Genomic DNA, 24,324 nt, shown 5'->3' on the forward strand with positions numbered 1-24,324 from the left:
ACAGGAATATGCTAAGGGAGTTGGCAGGCCTTGCCTGGGTCCCACTGATATGCCCAGAAATCCGAGACAGAGCCTCCCCTGACTTGGCCCCACTGGTAGGCCAGAAGTTTTCTCTTTGGGGATAATGGCCCCCTTCCTACCTTCCCACATTTTATCTTTCTGGAGCAGTAATAGGAGTCTGTTCCCTTTTTTTTTTTTTTTTTACTTCAAATGACTTTGACATGTCTTTGTAGCGTTTTGGTCTTTCAGATACATCCTACTGAAGAAATACAGTGAAGATACTGTGTTCCAAAGTCATTTGTAATAATTCTTTTCTCTGTGTGGTTAAGACACCAATATCAACCTGATTTGGAATTAGGTTCATTAGTGCCAGTTTGTTTTCAGTTTTTAGAGTTTTTATGACTATGTTTATATATACACATATTCCTTTCCTCACTGCTGTTGCTAATGCAAAAGATGACGGACCATATACAATTTCAGCACCTTGTTTTCTTTATTTTGTGTCTTAGAGATCACTCTTTAGTTTCTTCATTCTCTTGTACATCTGCATAATAATCCATTGTGTTGCTCTTATTAATCCCCAGTTTGATGAACATTTAGATGGTGCTTCAGTGTGACTATTGTAAATAATGCTGCAAATACCTGTGTGCATATGCCATTTCATATTTTTGCAACTATATCTTTGAGATAGGATCCAAGAAGCAAGATTGATGAGTCAAAGGGTGAATGCATATGTGATTTTCTAGATGTCAAATTCTCCTCCATAGGAGTTACACCATTTTGCCTTCCCACCACTGTCATATGGCATATGCGCATGGTTATGCATAAAATTTCAGAGACACTGAATTTTTCCATAGAATAAAAATTGGGGGTTATGGACGGACCCCCAGATGTCAGTGTCTCTGAACTTTTATGCAAAATGCTAGGTGCATTTGTCCAGGGACAGGTTTAGACACAGTGGCATTCTATCCCCTATAATTGCCATGCTCATTCTTATATCAGGGCCTTTCCTCATACCTAGAAGACTCTTCCTTCTCTTCTTTGTCATGTTAATTTTACTGTTTTTTTTTTTTTTTTCTTTTTGGGTAAATGTGAGCTTAGCTCAAATGTCACCCCCAGAGAAGCTTTTTTTTTTTTTTTTTTTACTTTCCTGACTTGATCAGCTCCTCCTCTCCTCTGGTCTCATAGTACTTATTTTAACTTCAATTTCATATTTATTGATTTAAATATTTATCTTCCCTTCTCATCTGTAAGCTCCATGAAGGCAGAGACTGTTTTTGTTTTAGTTTGGGCTGCTATAGCAAATTACCAACACTGGGTGGCTTAAAAACAGTACACATTTATTTCTCATCATTCTGGAGGCTGGAAAGTCCAAAATCAAGGCATTGGCATTTCTGGTGTCTGGTGAGGACCCTCTGCCTGGTGTGCAGGTGGCTGTCTTCTAGTTTTATTCTCAGATGGCAGAGAGTGAGAGCAAGCTCTCCCGTCTCTTTTTATAAGGGCTTTAATCCCATGCATGAGGGCTCCACACTAATGATCTAATCACTTCCCAAAGGCTCCTAATACTATCACATTGGGAGTTAGGATTTCAACATACGGATTTTTGGGGACACAGACATTCAAGCCACAATAGTTTTGTATTCCCAGTACCTATCATGGTGCCTGACCTATAACAGGTATTTTTGTTTGTTTGTTTGTTTGAGATGAAGTTTCACTCTTGTTGCCCAGGCTGGAGTGCAATGGCACAATCTCAGCTCACTGCAACCTCTGCCTCCCGGGTTCAAGTGATTCTTCTGCCTCAGCCTTCCTGGTAGCTGGGATTACAGGCATGTGCCACCATACCTGGATAATTTTGTATTTTTAGTAGAGACAGCATTCACCACTATGGCCAGGCTGGTCTCGAACTCCTGACCTCAGGCGATCCTCCAACCTCAGCCTCCCAAAGTGCTAGGATTACAGGTGTGAGCCATTGCACCCAGCAAATATTCATTATACATTTGTTGAACAATTGATTACATTTCATCAGACTATCAGGAGAGTCTGGATTTCTTAAAATATTAAGGGTAATCTGAGGGTGATCAATTTTTCCAAAGCACCTGAAAGAGATTGGTTGCTGCGTTTTTCCTTTTCTGTTTTAAAAACAATCTGGTCTATGATTATTCCTGTTTATCTTCATAACTGGAAGGAGTAGGACATAACTGGGAGAGTGGAGAAATTCATTCCCTTGCCACCATGGAGAAACAGCTGTGTCAGCCCTGTGATTAAAACACTCTTCAAGCAGCTAGAGGAGTTTGTCTTCTAGTGGGAAGACAGACACACACACACAGAGATAGTGTAATTCTCTATGATAGTGTGGTAAATGCTATGTAAGCTGCTTGGAGCAAGAGGAACTTCTTTGGGTTGCCTGGGAAAGCTCAGGGAATAAGAAATGATTCTCTACCTTGCAGGGGAGGAGATCTTTTGAGAGAGAGAGAGGAGAATGAGGGATCATCATGTACAAGAGTCATGGAGATGGAAATGTGCAAGGGGTGGTCATCGGAATGGCAGGATGTCCATGGAGTTAGAGCCCAGGGTGTGCTGGGGCCAAGAGAGATGATGTCTGGAGGTGAACCTGAAAAGAAAATTGGGGCCAGATTGTGAGGAGCTTCATATGTTATTATTTGGAGGCTGAGTTTTCATTCTTTGGCCTTGGAAATTTATGGATTTTTTTTTTCAAAAGGTGGACTATTGTGATGCTTTGTAAAAATGGCTCTCATGGCTTAGGAGGGACATTTTAGTGTAGTCTTTAGGGTTAGGGTTTTGGAATCAGGAGGTGGGTACAAACCCTGCCTCCTTCATCTGCCAGCTGTGTTATCCTGAACTATGCACTTATGCTGTCTGTGCCTGGGCTTGCTCATGTTCCCATTGGGATCATGATACCTATTTTTCAGGTATGTTGTGAGAATTAAATGAGACCCACATAACTTGGCATTAAGTAAACTTGAAATCAATGATGATAATATCTCTTTTCTGACTCTTGGACTTGAGGTCCTCCAGGACTTTTGAAACCACGTTAGTTGTAGTGACTTCTGTGGAGTCCTTTTGGAAACTAAAACTATTAGAAGTTTCCTGGGGCCAGCTTGCTTGTGACACCCCCAAGAGGAGGTGGACATGACTGAGGGCAGGGTGTATGTAAGGCTTTGTTCAAATCACTGGACTTGAGTCTTATAGTGACTTTATTGAAGATATCCTGCAGTAATGCAAAAACACTTACTTTTTAGGAGTTTTTATTTAGGAGTTAGAAACGGAGTCAATATATCTTCAAAAGCACCTTGGGGCATGTTTAACTCAAGGTCTTGCAGAAGTGGCAAGAGTTCGCCCAGTGGATCCAATAGAATATTTAGCATTGTGGATTTACAAGTTTAAGGAAAATGTGACCATGGAACAACTGGTAAGTAGGAATCTCCTTCTAGAAAATTAGAAGAAAAAAAATTGGTCGAACTTGCCTGCTTTTTAAAAACTTTAATATTATTATTTTTCTGTTATAAAAATAATGTTTATTATACAAAAACTTGAACAACATGGAAAGTAGGAAGGAGAAAACAGTACCCAAAGAAGACTTCTATTTAGATTTTTAGGTAATTCCTTTCATGGGAAGTATTTTTTCTATAGATTTATAGATTTGTTTATGCATTTGTGATCATACACAATGTATAACTTTAATATTGTGCTCATTATTCAGATAAAATATCTTCCCAAATTATTATATTGTTTCTAAAGGGATGGGCTATAATTTGTTTAACCCTTTCCCTAATTGTCTCTATTAAATGCTTTCAAGATTGCTTTTACAAATTGCTTTCTCTCTAAGAAGTCATGTGCTGTTGTTTTTAAACAATGCTAGAGACAAAAGGAAATGGCCGAGCTGGAGCATGAAAGAGAATTAGCTCTGATGGAGCAGGAAATGATGGAGAGACTCAAAGCAGAGGAGCTCTTACTTCAGCAGGTGAGGCAAGTAGGATAGTTGAGAGGGGACTGGAATTAACGATGCCAACCACAGCGTGGCACAGCCCAAATGTTGATAAACTTCTCATCTCCAGTTACTTAGATATGGCTTCCTAATATCTTCATCTTTATGGATGTGTGTGTCTTCTTTGCTGGAGAAGCAGCAGCCATGAGTTTTCCTGACTGCATTCTTGTATACATACATACACATTCCTTTCTACACTGCTGTTGCTGATACGAAAGATGCCATACCTCCAGGTAAGAGGAAAATGCAGAGAGTATGCTGTCACAGAAGGCAAAGGGAACGAGTGTTTTGGTGAGATCTGAGTGGTCAACCATATCTATTGCTGAATGGAAAAGTGTTCATCAGAGGCCACCGTAATTTGGTGGGAATAGTGTGGATGGAGTGGTGGGGGTGGGTGGAGTTAGGCAGGGGAGATGGAAAATGTAGGCAGTGCTTTCAAGATTTTGAGAGCAAGGGGAGATGCTTTTGTGTTTAAGAGCACAGTAGTGGAGGAGTGAGTGGATGACATCAGGAAATAAAGTGGATGATTCGTAGGGTCAGCTTGCCATGGAGATGGAGGAAATGGGCCCAGATCATAGGTTAGGCAGGCAGAAGGCACTTCTTTGCTTATAATCGACGGAAAAAGGAGAGAATGGTGTTGGTGGAAGCACCTTCTGTGTGCAACAGTTTCCGTCTTCTTTATGAAGTAGGCACCATGATCATCTGCTAAGAACAAGGGTGTAAGGTAGGAGGTATGGGCAGAGTGGTGAAGGTTAGAAATGGCAGCTTTGGAGGATGGAAGAGAAGAGTTGAGGGATATAATTTAGCATTACTTGGTAGCAGTTGGAGATCAATTGTGCCATTTGGTTTGGTTATGTGATTATGTGATTCTCTTCACTTGGGCCCAGATGTCTGAGTGAAGAAGTGGAGCAGGCGGACCTTTTAACTGAAGCAGGATTGGGGTAGCATGATTAGGGAGCTGAAGATATTGGTAAGGGAATTGTTGAAGGGATGAGTCATGGAGTACAAGCTGGAGAGGGGAAAGTTCCAGAGTGGCTTCTGGACTGATTTAATTTATAGAGAGCTTCTAAGCTAAATTTAAGCCACTTCTATAGTTCTACCAGATAATACTTAACTCCAGAGTCTTGACTCAAGTTTACATATTTAAAATGGGGAAAGAAGTCTATTATTTGGGTATGCAGATAAAAAGAAGAATATAGACCTGGCAAATAGCTTCTCTAACTGACTTCCTATCCCTGATATTGAGGTAGAAAACTGCAGGCCCCTTAGAAGGATAGGGCTGTTGAAAACTCTACCGCTTCTGAGTCTTCATTTTCAGTCATTGGCTTATTCTTGAGGGGAGGTTAAAAAGTGTTGAATTGGGTGTCAAACTGTCATCCAAACAGGCCAGGTGCTTCCAGCAGCAGCCACGACTGTGGATTAGGAGCCATCTTTCCTCTTACAGCTTCTATAGCTGGTATCTGTCCCTTTCTATCAAAAATCAGAGAATTCCCAGTGGTTCTCCTTCCCCAAGGCAATTACATCATAAGTGGAAGATACTTAACTCTCTTTGGCTCACCTACTTTATCTTACTTGTGTATAATTTGGCAATGCTAGCAATAAAAAATTTCTCTAGCCATATTATGTTGACCAGTATGAACTAATCCACTGTGTATTGAATCCTAAGTATTGTATTAGGGTGGAAGATAAAATAATATTATGCAGGAGATGTTATGGCCAGTTAATGGAGTGGATTGGTGTGCAGAAATAGATAGGAGAGATCAATCAACAGAGAAAGGCTTAAGAGAGAGTGTGGTTGAGATGAAGAAAAACAGAGAGGCCTCTGGATACCTTCTGAGTCATGTGAGCTGGAGGTTGGGAACTCTGGTTATTTCCTTGCTGGTTGCAAAAGCAGTTGTCCTCATAGTCAGTACTGCTGACTTGAAATTCCTTGACATTTTAGGCACTCTCCAGCAAGCCTAGTTTTTTGTGAACAGGGAAGTATTTTTATTGCCATTTTCTATGTAAGAACTTAATTTTGAAGTGAGAGCATTTTTGTTTTTTATTTGTTTTGAATGGCTTTGAGTGGTTTTGCTCATGTGTGAAGAAAGATTAGGTTTTGGAAGTTTCTTGAAAATGTCAAGAAACTGGTTATTTTGATCAATCTGATTGTTATTTAACAAGTACACTTTGCATTATTGCTGAGAGATTGGAGTTATTTAACTTCCTCTATCAGTGTCTGAAAGCTGATTGAAACTGTTTCTGCATTTCAGCTACCTACCCCATCACTTTTTTCTTAGTGGGGATAATATAGGAATACCAAGAATTACCTTTAAAAGCCTTTAGCAAATGAGATATTAATCACTTTATTATGTCTTTACTTGCAAAAAATTATTATTTTAGAATACATTGTCAGATAGTAGACTTTTTTTTTTTTTTTAAGATGGAGTCTCACTCTGTTACCCAGGCTGGAGTGCAGTGGCCCGATCTCAGCTCACTGCAAGCTCCGCCTCCTGGGTTCACGCCATTCTCCTGCCTCAGCCTCCCGAGTAGCTGGGACTACAGGCGCCCGCCACCTCGCCCGGCTAGTTTTTTGTATTTTTTAGTAGAGACGGGGTTTCACCGTATTAGCTAGGATGGTCTCGATCTCCTGACCTCGTGATCCGCCCATCTCGGCCTCCCAAAGTGCTGGGATTACAGGCTTGAGCCACCGCGCCCGGCCCGATAGTAGACATTTTATGCTTTGCAGGCCAAGAGGCAAATTTGAGGATATTATGAAGGCATTACGGCATATTATGTAGGAATAGCAAGAGAGAAAATGAATTTTCGCAAATGTTTTATTGATGAATTCAAACAATCATTGAATATAAATTTTTTGTTAGACAGGTTTACTATTGAGAATTTAAAAAAATTTTTAAAAGATAACATCTCACTTGGTTGAAGTTCAGCGTTAGTGTGCTCTATCATCAAAATCTATTTAAAAATGTTTATCTGCTAATGCTGACCTGTAATGAGGTTTTATGTGTTTCATCCTTGAAAATGTCTTTTTACATACATAGTTACTGTCAACAATTGCTATCAGTCTATGTGTGTATAATTTAAATTGAGCATGTTTATTCCTTAGAAGGTATTTCTAGAATTCTATTATATTTTTCTCTTGCTGTTTGCCTTTTAGCATGCATTACTTTGTAGAATAGCCACTTCCAACTGAAGGCTGATGGAAGTTTCTTAATTGCATAAATGGATTTTGAAATATGGAAATTTCCTTTGCACTTATATTGAGGCCTTACAAACACTCTGGAATTGTAGTTCGAGGTTGGAAAATACATCCACTGCCAATGTGTTTGGGAACGAAGATCTAATACCTTGTTCTGGTTTTAACAGCACTGGAAGTGTATAAAGCAGCTTTATATTACTTGTGATTCAAACAACATGAGTTGTTGTTGAAGTGAGTTTACTGCAGTGTAAGTTTTACGTATGAGTGATGTTTTGCAATGTAATTTTAGAATGAATTAAGAAACATTATCAAGTCTGCAGCTAAAGCTAATTTCCAAATCTATTGAATGTTTGATAACAGTGGTTGAGAGTATTTCTTCTCATTAAGAAAAATTTAAATCCTGTTTACCAATAACTTACTTGAAAAAGAAACCAAGAAAACAATCTTATTTATAATAGCTTCAAAAAGAATAATATACTTAGGAATAAATTTAACCAAGGAGGTGAAACATCTATACCTTGAAAACTGTAAAACACTAATGTAAAAATTGAGGAAGACACAAATAAATGGAAAGATATCTTGTGTTCATATATCAGAAGAGTTAGTATTGTTAAAGTGTCTATACTCCCTAAAATAATCTGCAGATTCATCTCAATCCCTATCAAAATTCCGATGGCATTCTTCACAGAAATAGAAAAACCCAATTCTAAAATTTGTATGGAAGTACAAAAGACCCTGAATAGCCAAAGCAATCCTGAGAAAGAAAAACGAACTTGGAAGTATCAAATTACTTGATCCAGAATAATATTATAAAGCCATAGTAATTGCAACAGCATGGTATTGGCATAAAAACAGACACACAGACCAGTGGAACAGAATAGAGAACCCCAGGAATAAGTCGAAGTATATACAGTCAACTAATTTTTGACAAGCCCTGCAAGAAAACACAAAGGGAAAAGGATAGTCTCTTCAATAAATGGTGTTGGGACAACCGGATATCCACATGCAAAACAATGAAACTAGATCCTTGTCTTCTACCATACACAAAAATCAGTTCAAAATAGATTAAAGACCTGAATGGAAGATCTGAAACTGTAAAACTCCCAGAAGAAAACATACTGTGGAAAAAGCTCCTTGACATTGGTCTTGGCAATGATTTTTTGGATATGACACCAAAAACGCAGGCAATAAAAGCAAACCTAAACAAATGGGACTAGGTCGAACTAAAATGCTCTTGCACAGCAAACAATCAGCAAAACAAAAAGGCAGCCTATGGATTGGGAGAAAATTTTGTGAACCATATATCTGATAAGGAGTTAATCTCCAAAATATATAAGGAATGCAAATTCAATAGCAAAAAAAAAAAAAAAAAAAAAAAAAAGTAACCCAATTAAAAAATGGGCAAAGGACCTAAATAGACATTTCCCCAAAGAAGATATAAAAATGGCCAACAGATATATTATTAAAAGTGACAGGTAATGTTCAACACCACTAGTCATCAGGGAAGTGCAAATCAAATCAAAACCACTATGAGATACCACCTCAACTCTATTAGGATGGCTGCTTTCTTTTTTTTTTTTTTTGGAGACGAAGTCTTGCTCTTTCGCCCAGGCTAGAGTAAAGTGGCATGATCTCAGCTCACTCCAAACTCTACTCCCTGGGTTCAAGCGATTCCCCTGCCTCAGCCTCCTGAGTAGCTGGGATTACAGGCACCCGCTACCACACCAGGTTAATTTTTTTTTTGTATTTTTAGTAGAGACAGGGTTTCGCCATGTTGGCCAGGATGGTCTTGAACTCCTGACCCCAGGTGATCCACTCACCTCGACCTCCCAAAGTGTTCGGATTTCAGGCATGAGCCACCGTGCCCGGCCTAGGATGACTGTTATCAGAAAGGGAAGAGACATGGCCGGGCACTTTGGGAGTGCCTGTAATCCCAGCACTTTGGGAGGTTGAGGCGGGTGGATCACAAGGTCAGGAGATCGAGACCATCCTTGCTAACATGGTGAAACCCCAACTCTACTAAAAATACAAAAAATTAGCCAGGCGTGGTGGCAGGCGCCTGTAGTCCCAGCTACTTAGGAGGCTGAGACAGAAGAATGGTGTGAACCCGGGAGGTGGAGCTTGCAGTGAGCCGAGATTTGTGCCACTGCACTCCAGCCTGGGTGAGTGCAAAAAAAAAAAAAAAGGGAAGAGACACATATTGGTGAGGGTGTGGAGAAAAGTGAACTGTTATACACTGTTGATGGGAATACAAATTGGTGCAGCCATTATGCAAAATGGTATGGGTGTATTTCAAAAAACTAAAAGCTACCATATGACCCTGTAATTCCTCTTCTCAGTATATATTCAAAGGAAACGAAACCAGCACCTCATAGAGATTACCTGCACTCCCATGTCCATCACAGCATTATTTACAATAGCCAAGATTTGGAAACAACCTAAATGTATGTCAGTGCATGACTAGATAAAGAAATTGTGAGCTGGGCACAAAGGCTCACACATGTAATCCCAGTACTTTAGGAGGCCGAGGCCTGAGGATCACTTGAGGTCAGGAGTTCGAGACCAGCCTGGACAACATAGGGAGACCTCATCTCTGGAAAAAATGTAAAAATTATCCAGGCCTGATGATGATGGCATGCACCTGTGGTCCCAGCTACTCAGGAAGCTGAGGTGGGAGGATTGCTTGAGCCCCAGTGGTTGAGGCGGCGCCACTGTACTCCCACCTGGGTGACAGAGCAAGACCCTGTCTCGAAAAAACGTAAGATGTATTTCTCATGTATATCTTGTATATATATCTCACATATATGTATCACATATATGTATATATAAAGGAATATTATTCAGCTTTAAGAAAAAAGTAGATCCTGCCATTTGTGATGACATGGATGAAACTGAAGGATGTGATGTTAAGTGAAATAAACCAGACATCAAAAGAAAAATACCACATGCTTCTATGTGGAAATCTTAAAAAAAAAAAAATTTGAAGACATAAAAACAGAGACTAGAACAGTGGTTACCAAGAGGTGGAGTGGGGGTAGGCCTGGAAGAAGAATGAGGAGATGTAGGTCAAAAGGTACAAAATTGCAATTATGCAGTATGAATAAATGTAGAGATCTAAAGTACATCATGAGGATGATAACCAATAAGATTGTATTGTGTACTGGAAATTTTTTTTTTTTTTTGAGACGGAGTCTCGCTCTGTCGCCCAGGCTGGAGTGCAGTGGCCGGATCTCAGCTCACTGCAAGCTCCGCCTCCCGGGTTTACGCCATTCTCCTGCCTCAGTCTCTCGAGTAGCTGGGACTACAGGCGCCCGCCACCTCGCCCGGCTAGTTTTTTGTACCTTTTGGTAGAGACGGGGTTTCACCGTGTTAGCCAGGATGGTCTCGATCTCCTGACCTCGTGATCTGCCCATCTCGGCCTCCCAGAGTGCTGGGATTACAGGCTTGAGCCACCGCGCCCGGCCTAGAAATTTTTTAAGAGTAGATTTTAGGTGCTCTTACCATACAAAAGTAACTGTCTAAGATGATGGATATTGAAATTGCTTACCTGTGGTAAGTATTCACTATGTATATCTATATCAAAACATTATATGCGCCTTCAATTTACACAATAAAAAGTTAAATCTTGGCCCTGAGCTCAAAAATTCATAATATAACTGTTAAGCCATGGAATTGCTGTGTGGTAGGACATCAGGATATATCCAGCTTCTGTTTCTGACAAAAATTCACGGAACTGATGGTCCAGTTTACAAGAGTGAATGAAGGTCACAGTTGACACCGCTGGCTCAATAACACATCATAGATTCAGATACTTTCACAGAGTAGCTGCTGTTGAGTAATATGCTGACCACTTACTATCTTTAAACACTCTATTTTCTCATGAGCTCTGTAAATTTGTTCAGCTCAGCCTTTTTCTATTCCACACGTATTTTTATCACTGTCAGCTGTAACACATCTTAGCAGATTTCACTGCAGGTTGTATTGAATTGGTGTGTCTGAACGACTTTGAAAATACTCTTGCCTGTAATTGTTCCATGAAGACTGTATTAGTCCGTTTTCAAGCAGCTGATAAAGACATACCCAATACTGGGAAGAAAAAGAGGTTTAATTGGACTTAACAGTTCTATATTGCTGGGGAGGTCTCAGAATCATGGTGGGAGGCGAAAGGCACTTTTTACATGGTGGCAGCAAGAGAAAATGAGGAAGAAGCAAAAGTCGAAACCCCTGATAAACCCATCAGATCTCATGAGACTTATTCACTATCACAAGAATAGCACAGGGAAGACCACCTCCCATGATTCCTTCTGGGTCCCTCCCACAACACTTGGGAATTCTGGGAGATAAAATTCAAGTTGAGATTTGAATGGGGACACAGCCAAACCATATCAAAGACTATTCATAGAGGTTTGGTTTTTCAGGCACTTCAAACTCAGTATTGACCCTTTCCATGAACAACTGAGCAGTGTCAGGAACATCTGTCTACTTATCAGGAGCCAAGGAAAGGCACGCAGAATCATATGCCTTGTTTTTAGTTGACTATTGATGTTGCTCCCAGTGTCAACTCTGAGCAGCTATTCTCACCAAAAGGCTAAAATCTTAGACAAGTTTTTTTTTTCCTGGACACGTTTTTCTGGCCACTGAAATAAAACATGTTTTAATTCACTCACCATTGGTAAATATGTTTCCTTGCTTGCATAACAAATGAGCTACTTGGAACCCTACTTTTGTTGCAGACTTATTTTCATTTATAAGTGTTGTAAAGAAATTCTGCTGTGATAATTCTGTTTTTGTTTTTTTTTTAGACAGAGTCTCATTCTGTCACTCAAGCTGGAATGCAGTGGCGCGATCTCAGCTCACTGCAACCTCTGCCTCCCAGGTTCAAGTGATTCTCTTGCTTCAGCCTCCCAAGTGGCTGAGACTACAGGCACCTGCCTGGCTAATTTTTTTTTGATATTTTTAGTAGAGACGGGGTTTCACCATGTTGGCCAGGCTGATCTCGCACTTCTGACTTCAGGCCTCCCATGTGCTGGGATTACAGGTGTGAGCCACCATGCCCAGCCAATTCTGTTTTAAATTTTCTAATTTTTCTGACCTTTGTGCTCAGTGAGCTGGGACTATTGTGAAGAGTGCTTAGTCTGGTAATGTTGATATTTATTATATTCTTTTAGCACAGTGGCACTATATAGCGGGAAACATATTTTGCCATTTAATTTGATGACAAAATAATACACACTCCAGTGTGCCTTAAAAGTGCGACATTCAAAGTTCACTTGTTTTCTTTTTTTATCTCAAAATTTTGTTTAGAGATGGGGCTCTCACTATGCTGCCCAGGCTGGTCTTGAACTCCTGGCTTCAAGTAATCCTCCTGCCTCACTCCTGAGTAGCTGGAATTACAGGAATGAGCCACCCATCCCTGGGTTTCTTGTTTTGACATAATGGATATAATTTTTTTAAATGTCACAGTATAGTGATACCATGGTACTCCAAACACTGCTGTTACAATAATGTTACTGTGGTTTGTAGGGTGCTGGGCAGCCAGGCAAAGTGGTGAGTGCACCACATGTGGTCTCTGTTACAACGACTACACTCTGCTGTGGCAGCACAAAAGTGCTCATAGACAATACGTAAACAAATGGGCATGGCTGTGTTTCAATAAAGCTTTAGTTAAGGATGCTGAAATTTAAATTTCATACCGTTTTCCTATGTCATGAAATATTATTTCTTTTAAATTTTTCAATTTAAAAATGTAAAAGCCATTCTTTGTTTGTAAGCTGTAAAAAATAGGAGTTGGGTTGGCTTTGGCCCACAGGCTTTATTGCTGAACCCTATCCTAGTGTGACAGATATGCTGAGTTGGGAGCAAATATATTGTTGGTTAGTCATGATTTCAGATGATATTCTTTTTTCTTCTTTTCTTTTGTTTCCTTCCTTCCTTCCTTCCTTCCTTTTTTCTTTTCTTTTCTTTTCTTTTCTTTTCTTTTCTTTTCTTTTCTTTTCTTTTCTTTTCTTTTCTTTCTTTTTTGAGGGAGTCTTACTCTGTTGCCTAGGCTGGAATGCAATGGCACAATCGTGGCTCACTGCAACCTCCACCTCCCAGGTTCAAGCGATTCTCCTGCCTCAGCCTCCCGAGTAGCTGAGATTACAGGCGTGTGCCACCCTGTAATCTTTTTTACAGCTAATTTTTGTGTTTTTAGTAGAGACAGGGTTTCACCATGTTGGCCAGGCTCTTCTCAAATTCCTGACCTCAAATGATCTGCCCACCTTGGCCTCCCAAAGTGCTGGGATTATAGGCATGAGCCATCAGATGATATTCTGAAGAGTTTCTCACTCACTCTTCTACAACCAATGTGTGGCTATTTGAAGACCAATCTATGCTTAAAGAAATTTATCTGGAAAGTTATTGCAATCTCATTTGTTACTTTAAGAAGAAAAGAGAAAATGATTTTGTACAAATTGTGCTTTCTGTAATTTGCAATTAAGGAAGATTAAAATCTTTTTAAAAAATTTTATGCTTCAGGAAACTTTTGTAGAAACTAAAGTATTAGTTGGATGTGACCATTTATTGTAAGTTTCTGAAAGGAAGGTGGGTATAAACTTAATTATCTTGCAATTAATCTAACTGTAATATGACATATTTCTGAATATTCAGCAACAGCTGGCATTGCAGCTGGAGTTGGAAATGCAAGAAAAAGAGAGGCAGAGAATACAAGAACTACAGAGAGCTCAAGAACAATTAGACAAGGTAATTTGAAGTTTTATAAACGTCAGTTTTATTTAAAACTCTCTAGAATCTTCAAACTGTTTATTTCAGCTGTTGGCAGAAGGACCATGGGATTTGTAGTCTGAAGACATGCCACATATTAGCTGTGTAAGCTAAACAAGTCTCATGACCTTTTTCAGTCTCAGTTTACCTGTTTCAAAACTAGAGCTAGCAGTATAATACTATTAGCAATGTCTCACTGGATTCTTATACAAGTGTTTGTGAAAGTTCTCTGTGAGTAGTAGGGTTCTCTAATAGTGATACCCTCAACATTTTAGTCAAGAGCTAGCTGTTCCTAGTTATATTAGCTGATGTTGAATATTGAGGGTATTCCGATCTCAGAGGCAGTAGTCTATGTCTTTATGTTAGTGTATTAACAACAAGAATTTACATTTTAAAGTATGTTCATACATGGACTTTCATGCCTTTCATTAAAAAAAACTATGCAGTGACTTTTTTTTTTTTTTTGAGACAGAGTCTTACTCTGTCACCCAGGCTGGAGTGCAGTGGCATGATCTCGGCTCACTGCAACCTCTACGTCCTGGGTTCAAGCAATTCTCGTGCCTCAGCCTCCTGAGTAGCTGGGATTACAGGCACGCATAACCATGCCTGGGTAATTTTTTGTATTTTTAGTAGAGACAGGGTTTCACCATATTGTCCAAGCTGATCTCGAACTCCTGAGCTCAGGCAATCTGCCCACCTTGTCCTCCCAAATTGCTAGGATTACAGATGTGGGCCACCGCACCCGGCCTAAAGTAACTTATTTCAAGAAAGCCCATCTTCATTGGTTGTGTCTGTATCATGTCAGGTCTCGAGTTTGACCCATATTTCCTACATCCAAAAGCTATGAGTCATATAGACCAATATTCTAGATGACTGAATTTATAGCTACTATCTTTTAATCAAATGTCGCTCCCCCTTTTTATTCCATAATTAAAACTGAAAAAAGAAGCAGGTTTTATAGACAATGTTCATTATGTTTATTGATGCTTAGATGAGAGAATCATTTATTAAAGCAATATTTCAAAAGTATGAATGGTGAATTAAATCAAAAAGTGAGATTTTTTTAAAAGGATAAAAGCCCTATACATAGTTTAAAAAAATACAGATGCTGATGCTGTCTTAGTCTGAGCGTAGTGTGAGCACAGGGATATGCCTGTATGCACACATACACAAGCATCCCCTTTGTCTTTAAGATTCACAAAAGGGCCGGACACCGTGGCTTACACCTGTAATCCCAGCACTTTGGGAGGTCAAGGTGGGCAGATCACGAGGTCAGGAGATCAAGACTATCCTAGCTAACATGGTGAAACCCCATCTCTACTAAAAATACAAAATAATTAGCTGGGCGTGGTGGTGGCCGCCTGTAGTTCCAGCTACTCGGGAGGCTGAGGCAGGAGAATGGCGTGAACCCAGGAGGCAGGAGGCGGAGCTTGCAGTGAGCTGAGATCTCGCTACTGTACTCCAGCCTGGGCAACAGAGCGAGACTCCGTCTCAAAAAAAAACAGATTCACAAAGACATGATGTTTAAGGTGATGGATATCTCAAATATCCTGATTTGATCATTACATATTGTATGCTTGTATCAAAATATCGCATGTACATTGTAAATATGTACAGCTATTATATGTCAGTAAAAATTAAAAATTAAATAATTTTTGAAAGAGATTCACGGATCTAAACTGAAAGAGAAAATACAGGAACATATCAAGAAGGCAGTGATCAAAATAAAGGAATTTAAAATACTTTTAAATCAAAGTGATCTGATAGCTACATTAAAGTGCTTAAAAGTCTATAGGAAGGATTGGTCTCTATTTTGTGGCTCCAGAGAGCCACACTCATGTTATTTTACTATCTCTAGGCATCAGCAGCCTGTGTGATCAGAGCCACAATAACTTTAGTAATTCCTATTTCTATAGGCTTATCATCCCTCACCATAGCATAGGTACTCCCCGGCAAAGTACCACTCCCTCGCACATTGCTAAGAAATGAGTCCACTCCTGTCCTTTCCCCTGGCTTTGTTATGGCTGCAGACTCGCAGTGTAAACTATCATGTGCAAAGGAAAATTTGCTGGAAGGATTCTGGGTTGAAGGAAGGGTTTAATAAACTGTGAAGGACTTGGTATCACTGGGCCTTTCAGACTTTGGGAGCAAGAGAATCAGATGCTACCAGGGCTCTCCCCTCTGCTGTTCCCCTGGTTGTTAGTTTCACTCTTTCACTATGGGCTGCTTTGCTACACATGGGTGGGGAACATGAGCCTTAATGGCTTCTGAGTCTTAGAATGTTGTGGCTTCTACCATCCAAGAGGAATGGATGCCTTGTTTTAGTTTCAGTTAAGAAAAGAATCTCGGAGAAGGATTCTGACTGACTTAGTTTGTGTCAAATATCCATCTCTGTGGTGGGGGAACATGGTCCTATAAGAATATGGATGTTCCCAATATAGCCTTGTGGATGCTGGATAAGAAGTTACCAGGAAAATGGAGTGGTCTTGGGAAAACAGTGCTGTTTATGTTCCTATCATTAGGGTAACCATATGTATGATCAAGAAATCACTGGTGGTGTAGCAGCCAAAATCAATCAGCTCAGGGTCAGTTAGGCCACCGTGCTGCTTTAGAATGAAAAGGTAGATGGCATAGCAAGGTTTGGCTGGCTAGAAGAATATTTTCACATTCAGAAAGAGGTCTCCCATATTGGCAGTACATTCCTACTGCAGTGCTCAGAGTATTAAAGAGGACATCGCTCAGGTCCCTCTGCATTGGGCCAGATTAGTTCCTGTAGAAGTGTTTACTTCTTTCTCATGATGTGCAAAACTCTACTTAAGTGTAGTTTCTCTTTAAAATCTCTTGTTCTAAGGTTCTATTATAATTTTTATTTTGTCAGTTTTTATATTGGCAGATAATTTGGCTTCAGTTTAAATGTTTCAGTCCATTTCACTTTTTAAAAAGTTTTATTTAATTATATATAAAACATGGTTGCCTTCTATTAGTATAGAGTATTAAATAAGACTGTGATCTGCAGTTTTGTAATGTGTAATCAGATCATTCTCTTTCAGAGTGACAGCATTTTTGCTTTAAATTGATCATAGCATTGTGTAAAAATAAAAATGCCAAAAATGAAATATGAAACCAAAATGAAGTATATTCAAAGTATTTTCTTAATTTTTATATATTATAGGAGATGAGAATGAATATGGAAAATCTAGTTAGGAGTGAAGATACTCTATATTCAGAGGTGAGAAGAAAAAGTCATTCTATGTTATGTGAAATGAATTGAGTATCCTATAATTTAAGCTTAATTTTGATGCATAAGTAGCTAAATTTTTAGCAAGTATATTATCAAAACTGATAGTCCATATATATTTTCTGGTAATAACAAGTCACAAATAATGTGCTTTGAAGAAAAATCTCACAGTAGGTAAAAATTGGACATTCAGTTTGTGTTTGGATTTAAAAAAACTAGGCTCTCTTGAGATATTGAAGCTATTTACCACATAATTACTTACAATTATTTTAAATTTCTGCAGGTATTTAAAAAAAAGTTTTAGCATTTATTGCCAGAATTCTAGCTTTATATTCTAGGATACTCAATTCATTACCAGAATTCTCTTGTCATTAACAGAAATTGGTTAATTCCACTAATTAATAATGTTGAATTTTGATGTTATAAATCAGAAAATTTTTAATCAAAATTGAAAGAAAAGTAATGTATTAATTTTGAAATAATTTAAAAGTAAACATCAATTTTTTGATTGTAGGAAGCAACACTAGACTCAGGCAAAACACTAGCTGAAATCAGCGATCGTTATGGAGCACCTAACTTGAGCAGAGTGGAAGAACTTGATGAACCAATGTTTTCTGATGTCAGTATCAGCGTGTTTTTTAAAAAGCTCTTTTTTGTTTTTGTTTTTGATTTTTTCACTTAGGTAAAGCCTAGGGAAAATGAGGCTAGGCCAGGATTGGTTGGCAAACGGGCCTTTTGCTTCAGAGAAAATCAGTTCCCTCGTTGCCGATTATATTCCTAATTGGCATTCTGCCCTTTTGTGAAGTGTGTCACTGGCTTATCTATGTCTCTGTATCTGTGACCTCAAAACCTCTTCAAAATATGTTTTAAAATCATTTTGTGAAATACACGATCTTTAAATTTGGTGTAGGGGGCACGATTTTGGTCCTCAGTAACAAACCCTGGAACCAAATGAATGCCTTAATGAGAGTGCATGCTTCTCTAGTATGTAAGTACATTTGTTTATTTAACAAACATACCACATCTTCCATATGCCAGGCACTATGCCTGATGATGTGGTGAATAAGGCAGATGGCTTTGATCTTGTGGAGTTTATTGTCAGGGAAGAAACAGACAATTAGATGAGCATTTCATAGTCATGGTTAGTGGGACCACGTAATTTATTGTCCAAACCAGTATGCTTTTGAGAATGAGAGCCGGCTCAGCAGATGTAAGCCAGGACTGTCCTGGAAGAAGGGTACATTTTGGTCACTTTAATTCATGTACACTAACAAGGAGGGACAGCCAGCACAGTTGAGGAACCTCAGTCGGGAAGGAAGCTAATGATTTGCTACTCACTGGTGGCATGGGAGGCCGAGGGTAGTGCTCCAGGCAGACAGCACGGAAGGTGTGAAGACCCAGATAGGAGAGAGTGTAGAGGGAGTGAGGCAGGGAGGGGTGAGAGCTGAGGCCAGGAGAAAGTAGGGGCCAGACCATGAAAGCACTTGTCATTTCTGTTCAGAGGCTTAAATTTTATCCCAAAGGCAGTGGAGGCTCATATGATGAGAACTGCATTTTGCAAAGACCATCTGGCAACAGTGTGGGGAAGAAAATGGAGAAGTAGGTGTCAGGAGACGGCTTAGGAGGTAGTAATCTAGGGGACAAGATGTTGATGGCCTGAAGTAAATGTTATTTTCAAGAGCTGTTCAGAAAGTGGAGCTGCACAGACTCAGCGTTAATTGTTTAAAGTTTTATTAAATGTCAGCTATGATTTGGCACTATGCAAGGAGCTAGAAAATGCCAATGAACAAAACGGATTGGGCTTCTGCCCTTGGGGGACATGGGTCAATGGGGAAGGTTCTTTGAGGGACAGAGTAGGGAGAGACTTGACGGGGGCTGGACAAGTCTTCCTGAGGAGGTGAAGTTCAAGGAATTAGCCTGAGATGAGCCCAGAGGATAGAGACAGCAAGATGCTTTCAAGGGACTGAAGTTGTCCAGTATTAATGGCTAAGGTACGTGGAGCTAGGAAAATGGTATGATTTTAAGCTGGAGAGGTGGATAAAGGCAGAGCACACTGGGTCGTGTATATTGCCTTAGGGATTTTGGACTTAGGTGCGGTAGGAGTTACTGAAAGGACTTAAAGATTCAATCTGTGTTTTATAAGGTGGAGAGAGGATTGGTGTGGAACAGGAGTGGAAAAAGGGAGACCGCTTAGGAAGTTATTGCACTGATCCAGATGTAAGATGACTAGGGTTAGACAGCAGAGATGGAGGGAACTGAGTGGATTTAAGACAGGCTCACAGGATCAGTGCGGGGCAGGGTCAGGATGAAGCCTAAATGTCTTCCTTGGACTACTGAGTTAAGAGTGTTACCATTTGATGAGTTGATGAACATAAGAAGAGGAAGCAGGTTTTTAAAAACTGATTACTTCAGTTGCAGAGATGTTGACTCTCAGGTGGCTCTGAGATATGCAGGTGAAAATAGCCAAGAACAGTTGACGTTAGGAAGGGGCCCAGGCCGGAGATATAAATTCAGCAGTCATGGGCATATGTGCTGAATGAAGCAAGGGGAGTGAGTAAGGTACCTAGGAGAGTGTGCAGTGTGTGAAGGCCTGGGGGCTCAGGGAGTAACCATTAGCAATTCCAACACTGAAGGGATGGCCACAGGAAGAGGAGCCTACGAGAAGGATGAGAACACATAGTAAGAGAAGTAGAAGAAAGGATGGAACAATAACTACTTTGAGAACGTAATTTATGGTTATATTCAATTTGCATATCATTTGAAATAATCTGAAACTCTCAAAAATTTCATTCATGTAGTCACATAGAAGTTACCTAAGCTTTATTTCTTTGGCTTGTGCCTTTTCACAGTTCTAATTGTATTAAGGCATATTTACTTTTTGTTTTGCTTTTAGGTTGCATTAAACATTGATCAAGATTTGTAGGACCAACCCAAGAGCAATAAATGTTTTTGTTTGTTTCAAATTTCAAATAATGAGTTTCCCAATTTGTATTTTTTTGCCTTCAAACTTGAACTCTACTTTTTTTTTTCCTCTAAGGACAGCTTATGAATGGGCTTCAAGAGTAGCCTCAAAGTATTATTTTGGATCCTTCAGTTCAACTGGTTATTTATACATTTCCATTGGGAAAATAGGACAGTTTGCTGAAGCAACCAAAAGAGGCAAATGGGAGGTGAGCTGAACTAATATGTGCGTCTATGCAAGAGCAAGACTGCCTGAGAGGCAAGCTGCTGGCCGGGAGCGGTGGCTCACACCTGTAATCCCTCCCAGCACTTTGAGAGGCCGAGGCAGGTGGATCATTTGAGGTCAGGAGTTTGAGACCAGCCTAGTCAACATGGTGAAACCCCATCTCTACTAAAAATACGAAAGAAAATTAGCCGGGCGTGGTGGTGGGCATCTGTAATCCCAGCTACTTAGGAGGCTGAGGCAGGAGAAGGTTGCATGAGCTGAGATCGTACAACTGCACTGCAGCCTGGGCAACAGAGTGAGACTCTGTCTCAAAAAAAAAAAAAAAAAAAAAAAAAGAAAAGAAAGTTGCTGGTCTGTGAGAAGTGAGTGAGGCTGCCATTGTGCAGGGCTCAGAAGGGTGTGCAACATACTCTAGATGTGGTATCTCCTCCTGGGTGTGAACTGCAGAACTCTCCCCAGTTTGCTGGGAGCTGATGCTTCATAGAACCACTTAAGCCACACTTATATGATGGTGTTGGGATGGGGGAAGGAGTGTTTCATCACTGTCCTGGTGGGGGAGTTTCCTCCAGCTTAGCTTGTTCCTCCACAGCCAAGAACAGATATGAGGACTTTCCCTTCCTCACCTCTCTGCCCAGCTGGGTGTCTAGATTCCTGTCTTCCTCTTTGGGGTTTAGAAAGTCTAGGGATATTGCAGGATGTGTTCACATAGAGTGAATTGAATGGGATGAAACAAAGTTCTGGGGTGCAAAGGAGTATTCATGTCTTCTGGCTCTATCAGTGAGCTCAAATATTGGGGCAACTGTTGGTGAGAAGATCTGACTGGATACAGGCCACACATTCCTGGCCCCTTTGAAGTTTCCAGTCTATCCTTAGACTCTGTGGCGTCTAAGGATACTTACTTCCTTTACAAAATTCTTCAAAATCTATGATGTGAGTCCTTTCTATTTCTATTCTATTCTTAAGGACATAGGTGTGAAAACACAAATGCCAAGAGAAACTCCTTTAAAAAAATTCTATTTTGGCTTATAAAGTACTTTTCTTGAGGCAATGAGTACAGAATGGTCCATTTGCTTAAATGGTGCTATGGTTTGAATGTGTCCCCCTCTCTTCCCAAATACAACCGTGTTGAGAGGTGAGACCTTTAAGAGGTGAAGAGGTCGTGAGGGCTCTGCCCTTCTACATGGATGAATGCCATTGTCACAGAAGTGGGTTAGTTATGGTGAGAGTGGGCTTGTTATAAAAGTGAGTTCAGCCCCCTCTTGCTCTCTTGCACTCTCTTGTCCTTCCACCTTCAGCCATGGGATGACACAGCAAGAAGGCCCTCACCAGCTGCAGGCCCCTTGACCTGGACTTCCCAACCTCCAAAACTGTAAGAAATAAATGTATTTTCTTGATTACCATTCTGTAATATTCTGTTGTAGAAATACAAAATGGATTAAGACAAATAGGAAGAGATAAAAAGATAAATTATATTTTCATTAAAAATGTTTCATTAAAAATGTTATCCTGTCATACCAGTTCTGTACAATTTTGAGGAAAAACTGGAGAGACAGATGATTTCTGTGTGAATTCAGTTGCCAGGCACTGTGCCCCCAGCATGGATGACCTGCATTCACATCTACCCAGGCAAGAGTGTCCAAGGGAGACAAGGAGCAGAGTGTCCTTCCAGACCCTGGCTCAGCCCAAAGGGCACCATCATGGAGGCCTGTGGGTAAAAGACAGGCTCAAAGAGTTTTGGGCTCAGCACAGGCTGTGACAGTTTCCAGAGGGTGTGGCTTGGAGGCAGATTTGGCAGCAAAAGTCTCTGTGTGTCGGCTAGTCACAGCATGAAACACTGTGGTTCTGGGAAGGGTATAGTCTTATTAAGTACCCTTAGCCAGAGCTAGGCACAAGAGGGAGGAGGAAGTAAGAGAGGCTCCTGTCCTTGCAGGGAGATGACTCAAATAAAGCTGCTACCCTGAGCTATATCTCAGAGTCTTAGAGGGTCTTGCTGATGGCAGCAGTACTCATTTTAGACCCACCCAGTGGTAGGGATGGAAATGGTTCCTATTTTGACAAGCTTTCTGTTGCTGGATGACCTCCTAGGCTCAATTGACATATTCTAGATTTTACTGATGAACTGGTCTTGAGGAAGACAAATATTCCAGAAGAGGGAATGGATAAAAGCATGGGAGATATGAAGCTTGTCAATATAGGTAATTAAGTTTTCTCCCCTTGAAAAATGAGACCATTAAAATACATATGCATCAAACACACATTTTCCTTGAATCTTTTTTAAAATGAATTTTTAATTTTTGTGGGTACAAAGTAGGTGTATGTATTTGTGGGTTACATGAGATGTTTTACATGAGATGGGTTACATGATTTGTGGGTTACATGAGATCCCACCAATGGGAATGTAATATGGGGGTTCCCTTTTCTCTGCATCCTCTATAGTATTTGTTATTGCCTGTCTTTGGATAAAAGCCATTTGAACTCGGGTGAGATATCTCATTACAGTTTTGATTTGCATTTCTCTGATGATCAACAATGTTGAACACTTTTTTATATACCTGTTTGCCATTTGTATATCTTCTCTTGAGAAATGACTATTCAGATCTTTGTCCATTTTTTAATTGAATAATTAGTTCTCCTGTAGAGTTGTTTGGGCTCTTTATGTATTGTGCTTATTAATCCTTTGTCAGATGAGCAGTTTGAAAATATTTTCTCCCATTCTGTGTGTTGTCTCTTCACTTTGTTAATTGTTTCCTTTGCTATGCAGAAGCTTTTTAACTTGATTCGATCCCATTTGTCCATTTTTGCTTTGGTGCCTGTGCTTGTGGGGTATTACTCAAGAAATCTTGCCCACTCCAATGTCCTAGAGAGTGTCCCCAATGTTTTCTTTTAGTTGTTTTGTAGTTTGAGGTTTTAGATTTAAGCCTTTAATCCATTTTGATTTGGTTTTTGTATATGCCAAGAAATAGGGGTCCAGTTTCATTCTTCTGCATATGGATATCCAGTTTCTCCAGCACCATTTATTGAAGAGAATGTATGTATGATCTTGGCACCTTTGTCAAAAGTGAATTCACTGTAGATATATGGATTTATTTATGGCTTCTCTATTTTGTTTCACTGGTCTACGTGTCTGCTTTCATTCCAGTACCATGCCATTTTGGTTACTATAGCTCTGTAGTATAATTTGAAACCAGGCAATGTAATTCCTCCACATTTTTTTTTGCTGGGTCTTTTGTGATTCCATATAAATTTTAAGATTGTTTTTCTATTTCTGTGAAGAATGTCCTTGGTATTTTGATAGGGATTGCATTGGCTCTGTAGATTGCTTTGGGTAGTATGGAGATTTTAACATGTTGATTTTTTCAATCCATGAAATTGGAATAGTTTTCCATTTTTTGATGTCCTCTTCAATTTCTTGCATCAGTGTTTTATAGTTTTTGTTGTAAAGATCTTCTACTTCTTTGGTTAATTCCTAGATATTTTATTTTATTTGTAGCTATTGTAAATGGCATTACTTTCTTGATTACTTTTTCAGTTTGTCCACTGTTGGCATATAGAGATGCTACTGATTTTTGTATGCTGATTTTGTATTCTGCAAGTTTACTGAATTTATGAGTTCTAATAGTTTTTTGTGTCATCTTTAAGTTTTTTCAAATATAAGATTATATTTTCCCATTCATTTTTGAAGAATATTTTTACTAGGTAGAGCATTATTGATTGTCACTTTTTTTTACCACCTTGAATATGTCCTCCCACTGCCTTCTGTCCTCCAAGGTTTTTGATAAGAAATTGCTATTAATTTTATTGAAGATCCCTTGTATGTGATGAGCTACTTTTCTCCTGCTGCTCTGAAAATTCACTCTTTTTGTTCTTATCTTTTGACAGACTGATTATGATTTGTCTCATTGTACATCTCTTTGGGTTTATCCTGCTTGGAGTTA

General features: G+C 39.6%; 2 protein-coding genes across 2 annotated transcripts in view; one reads left to right on the top strand and one right to left on the bottom strand.

Moving 5' to 3' along the window:
* Window positions 1-24,324, bottom strand: part of PLAC9 (placenta associated 9) — a 316,145-nt gene that overhangs the window by 101,764 nt on the left and 190,057 nt on the right. The window lies entirely within an intron of this gene.
* Window positions 2,913-17,884, top strand: DYDC1 (DPY30 domain containing 1). The gene is made up of 6 exons (XM_077945637.1): window positions 2,913-2,930; window positions 3,275-3,430; window positions 3,881-3,982; window positions 13,851-13,943; window positions 17,137-17,193; window positions 17,717-17,884. Exons 1-6 carry the CDS (start codon window positions 2,913-2,915, stop codon window positions 17,882-17,884), a joined length of 594 nt encoding a protein of 197 aa, XP_077801763.1.

This window comes from Macaca mulatta, chromosome 9, assembly GCF_049350105.2.
Source record: "Macaca mulatta isolate MMU2019108-1 chromosome 9, T2T-MMU8v2.0, whole genome shotgun sequence".
Lineage (NCBI taxonomy): Eukaryota > Metazoa > Chordata > Mammalia > Primates > Cercopithecidae > Macaca > Macaca mulatta.

Coding starts and splice junctions, on each gene's coding strand:
- DYDC1 (XM_077945637.1), top strand. Junction 3,983..13,850: donor AGGAGCTCTTACTTCAGCAG/GTGAGGCAAGTA, acceptor CTGAATATTCAG/CAACAGCTGGCATTGCAGCT. Junction 17,194..17,716: donor AAGATACTCTATATTCAGAG/GTGAGAAGAAAA, acceptor TTTTGATTGTAG/GAAGCAACACTAGACTCAGG.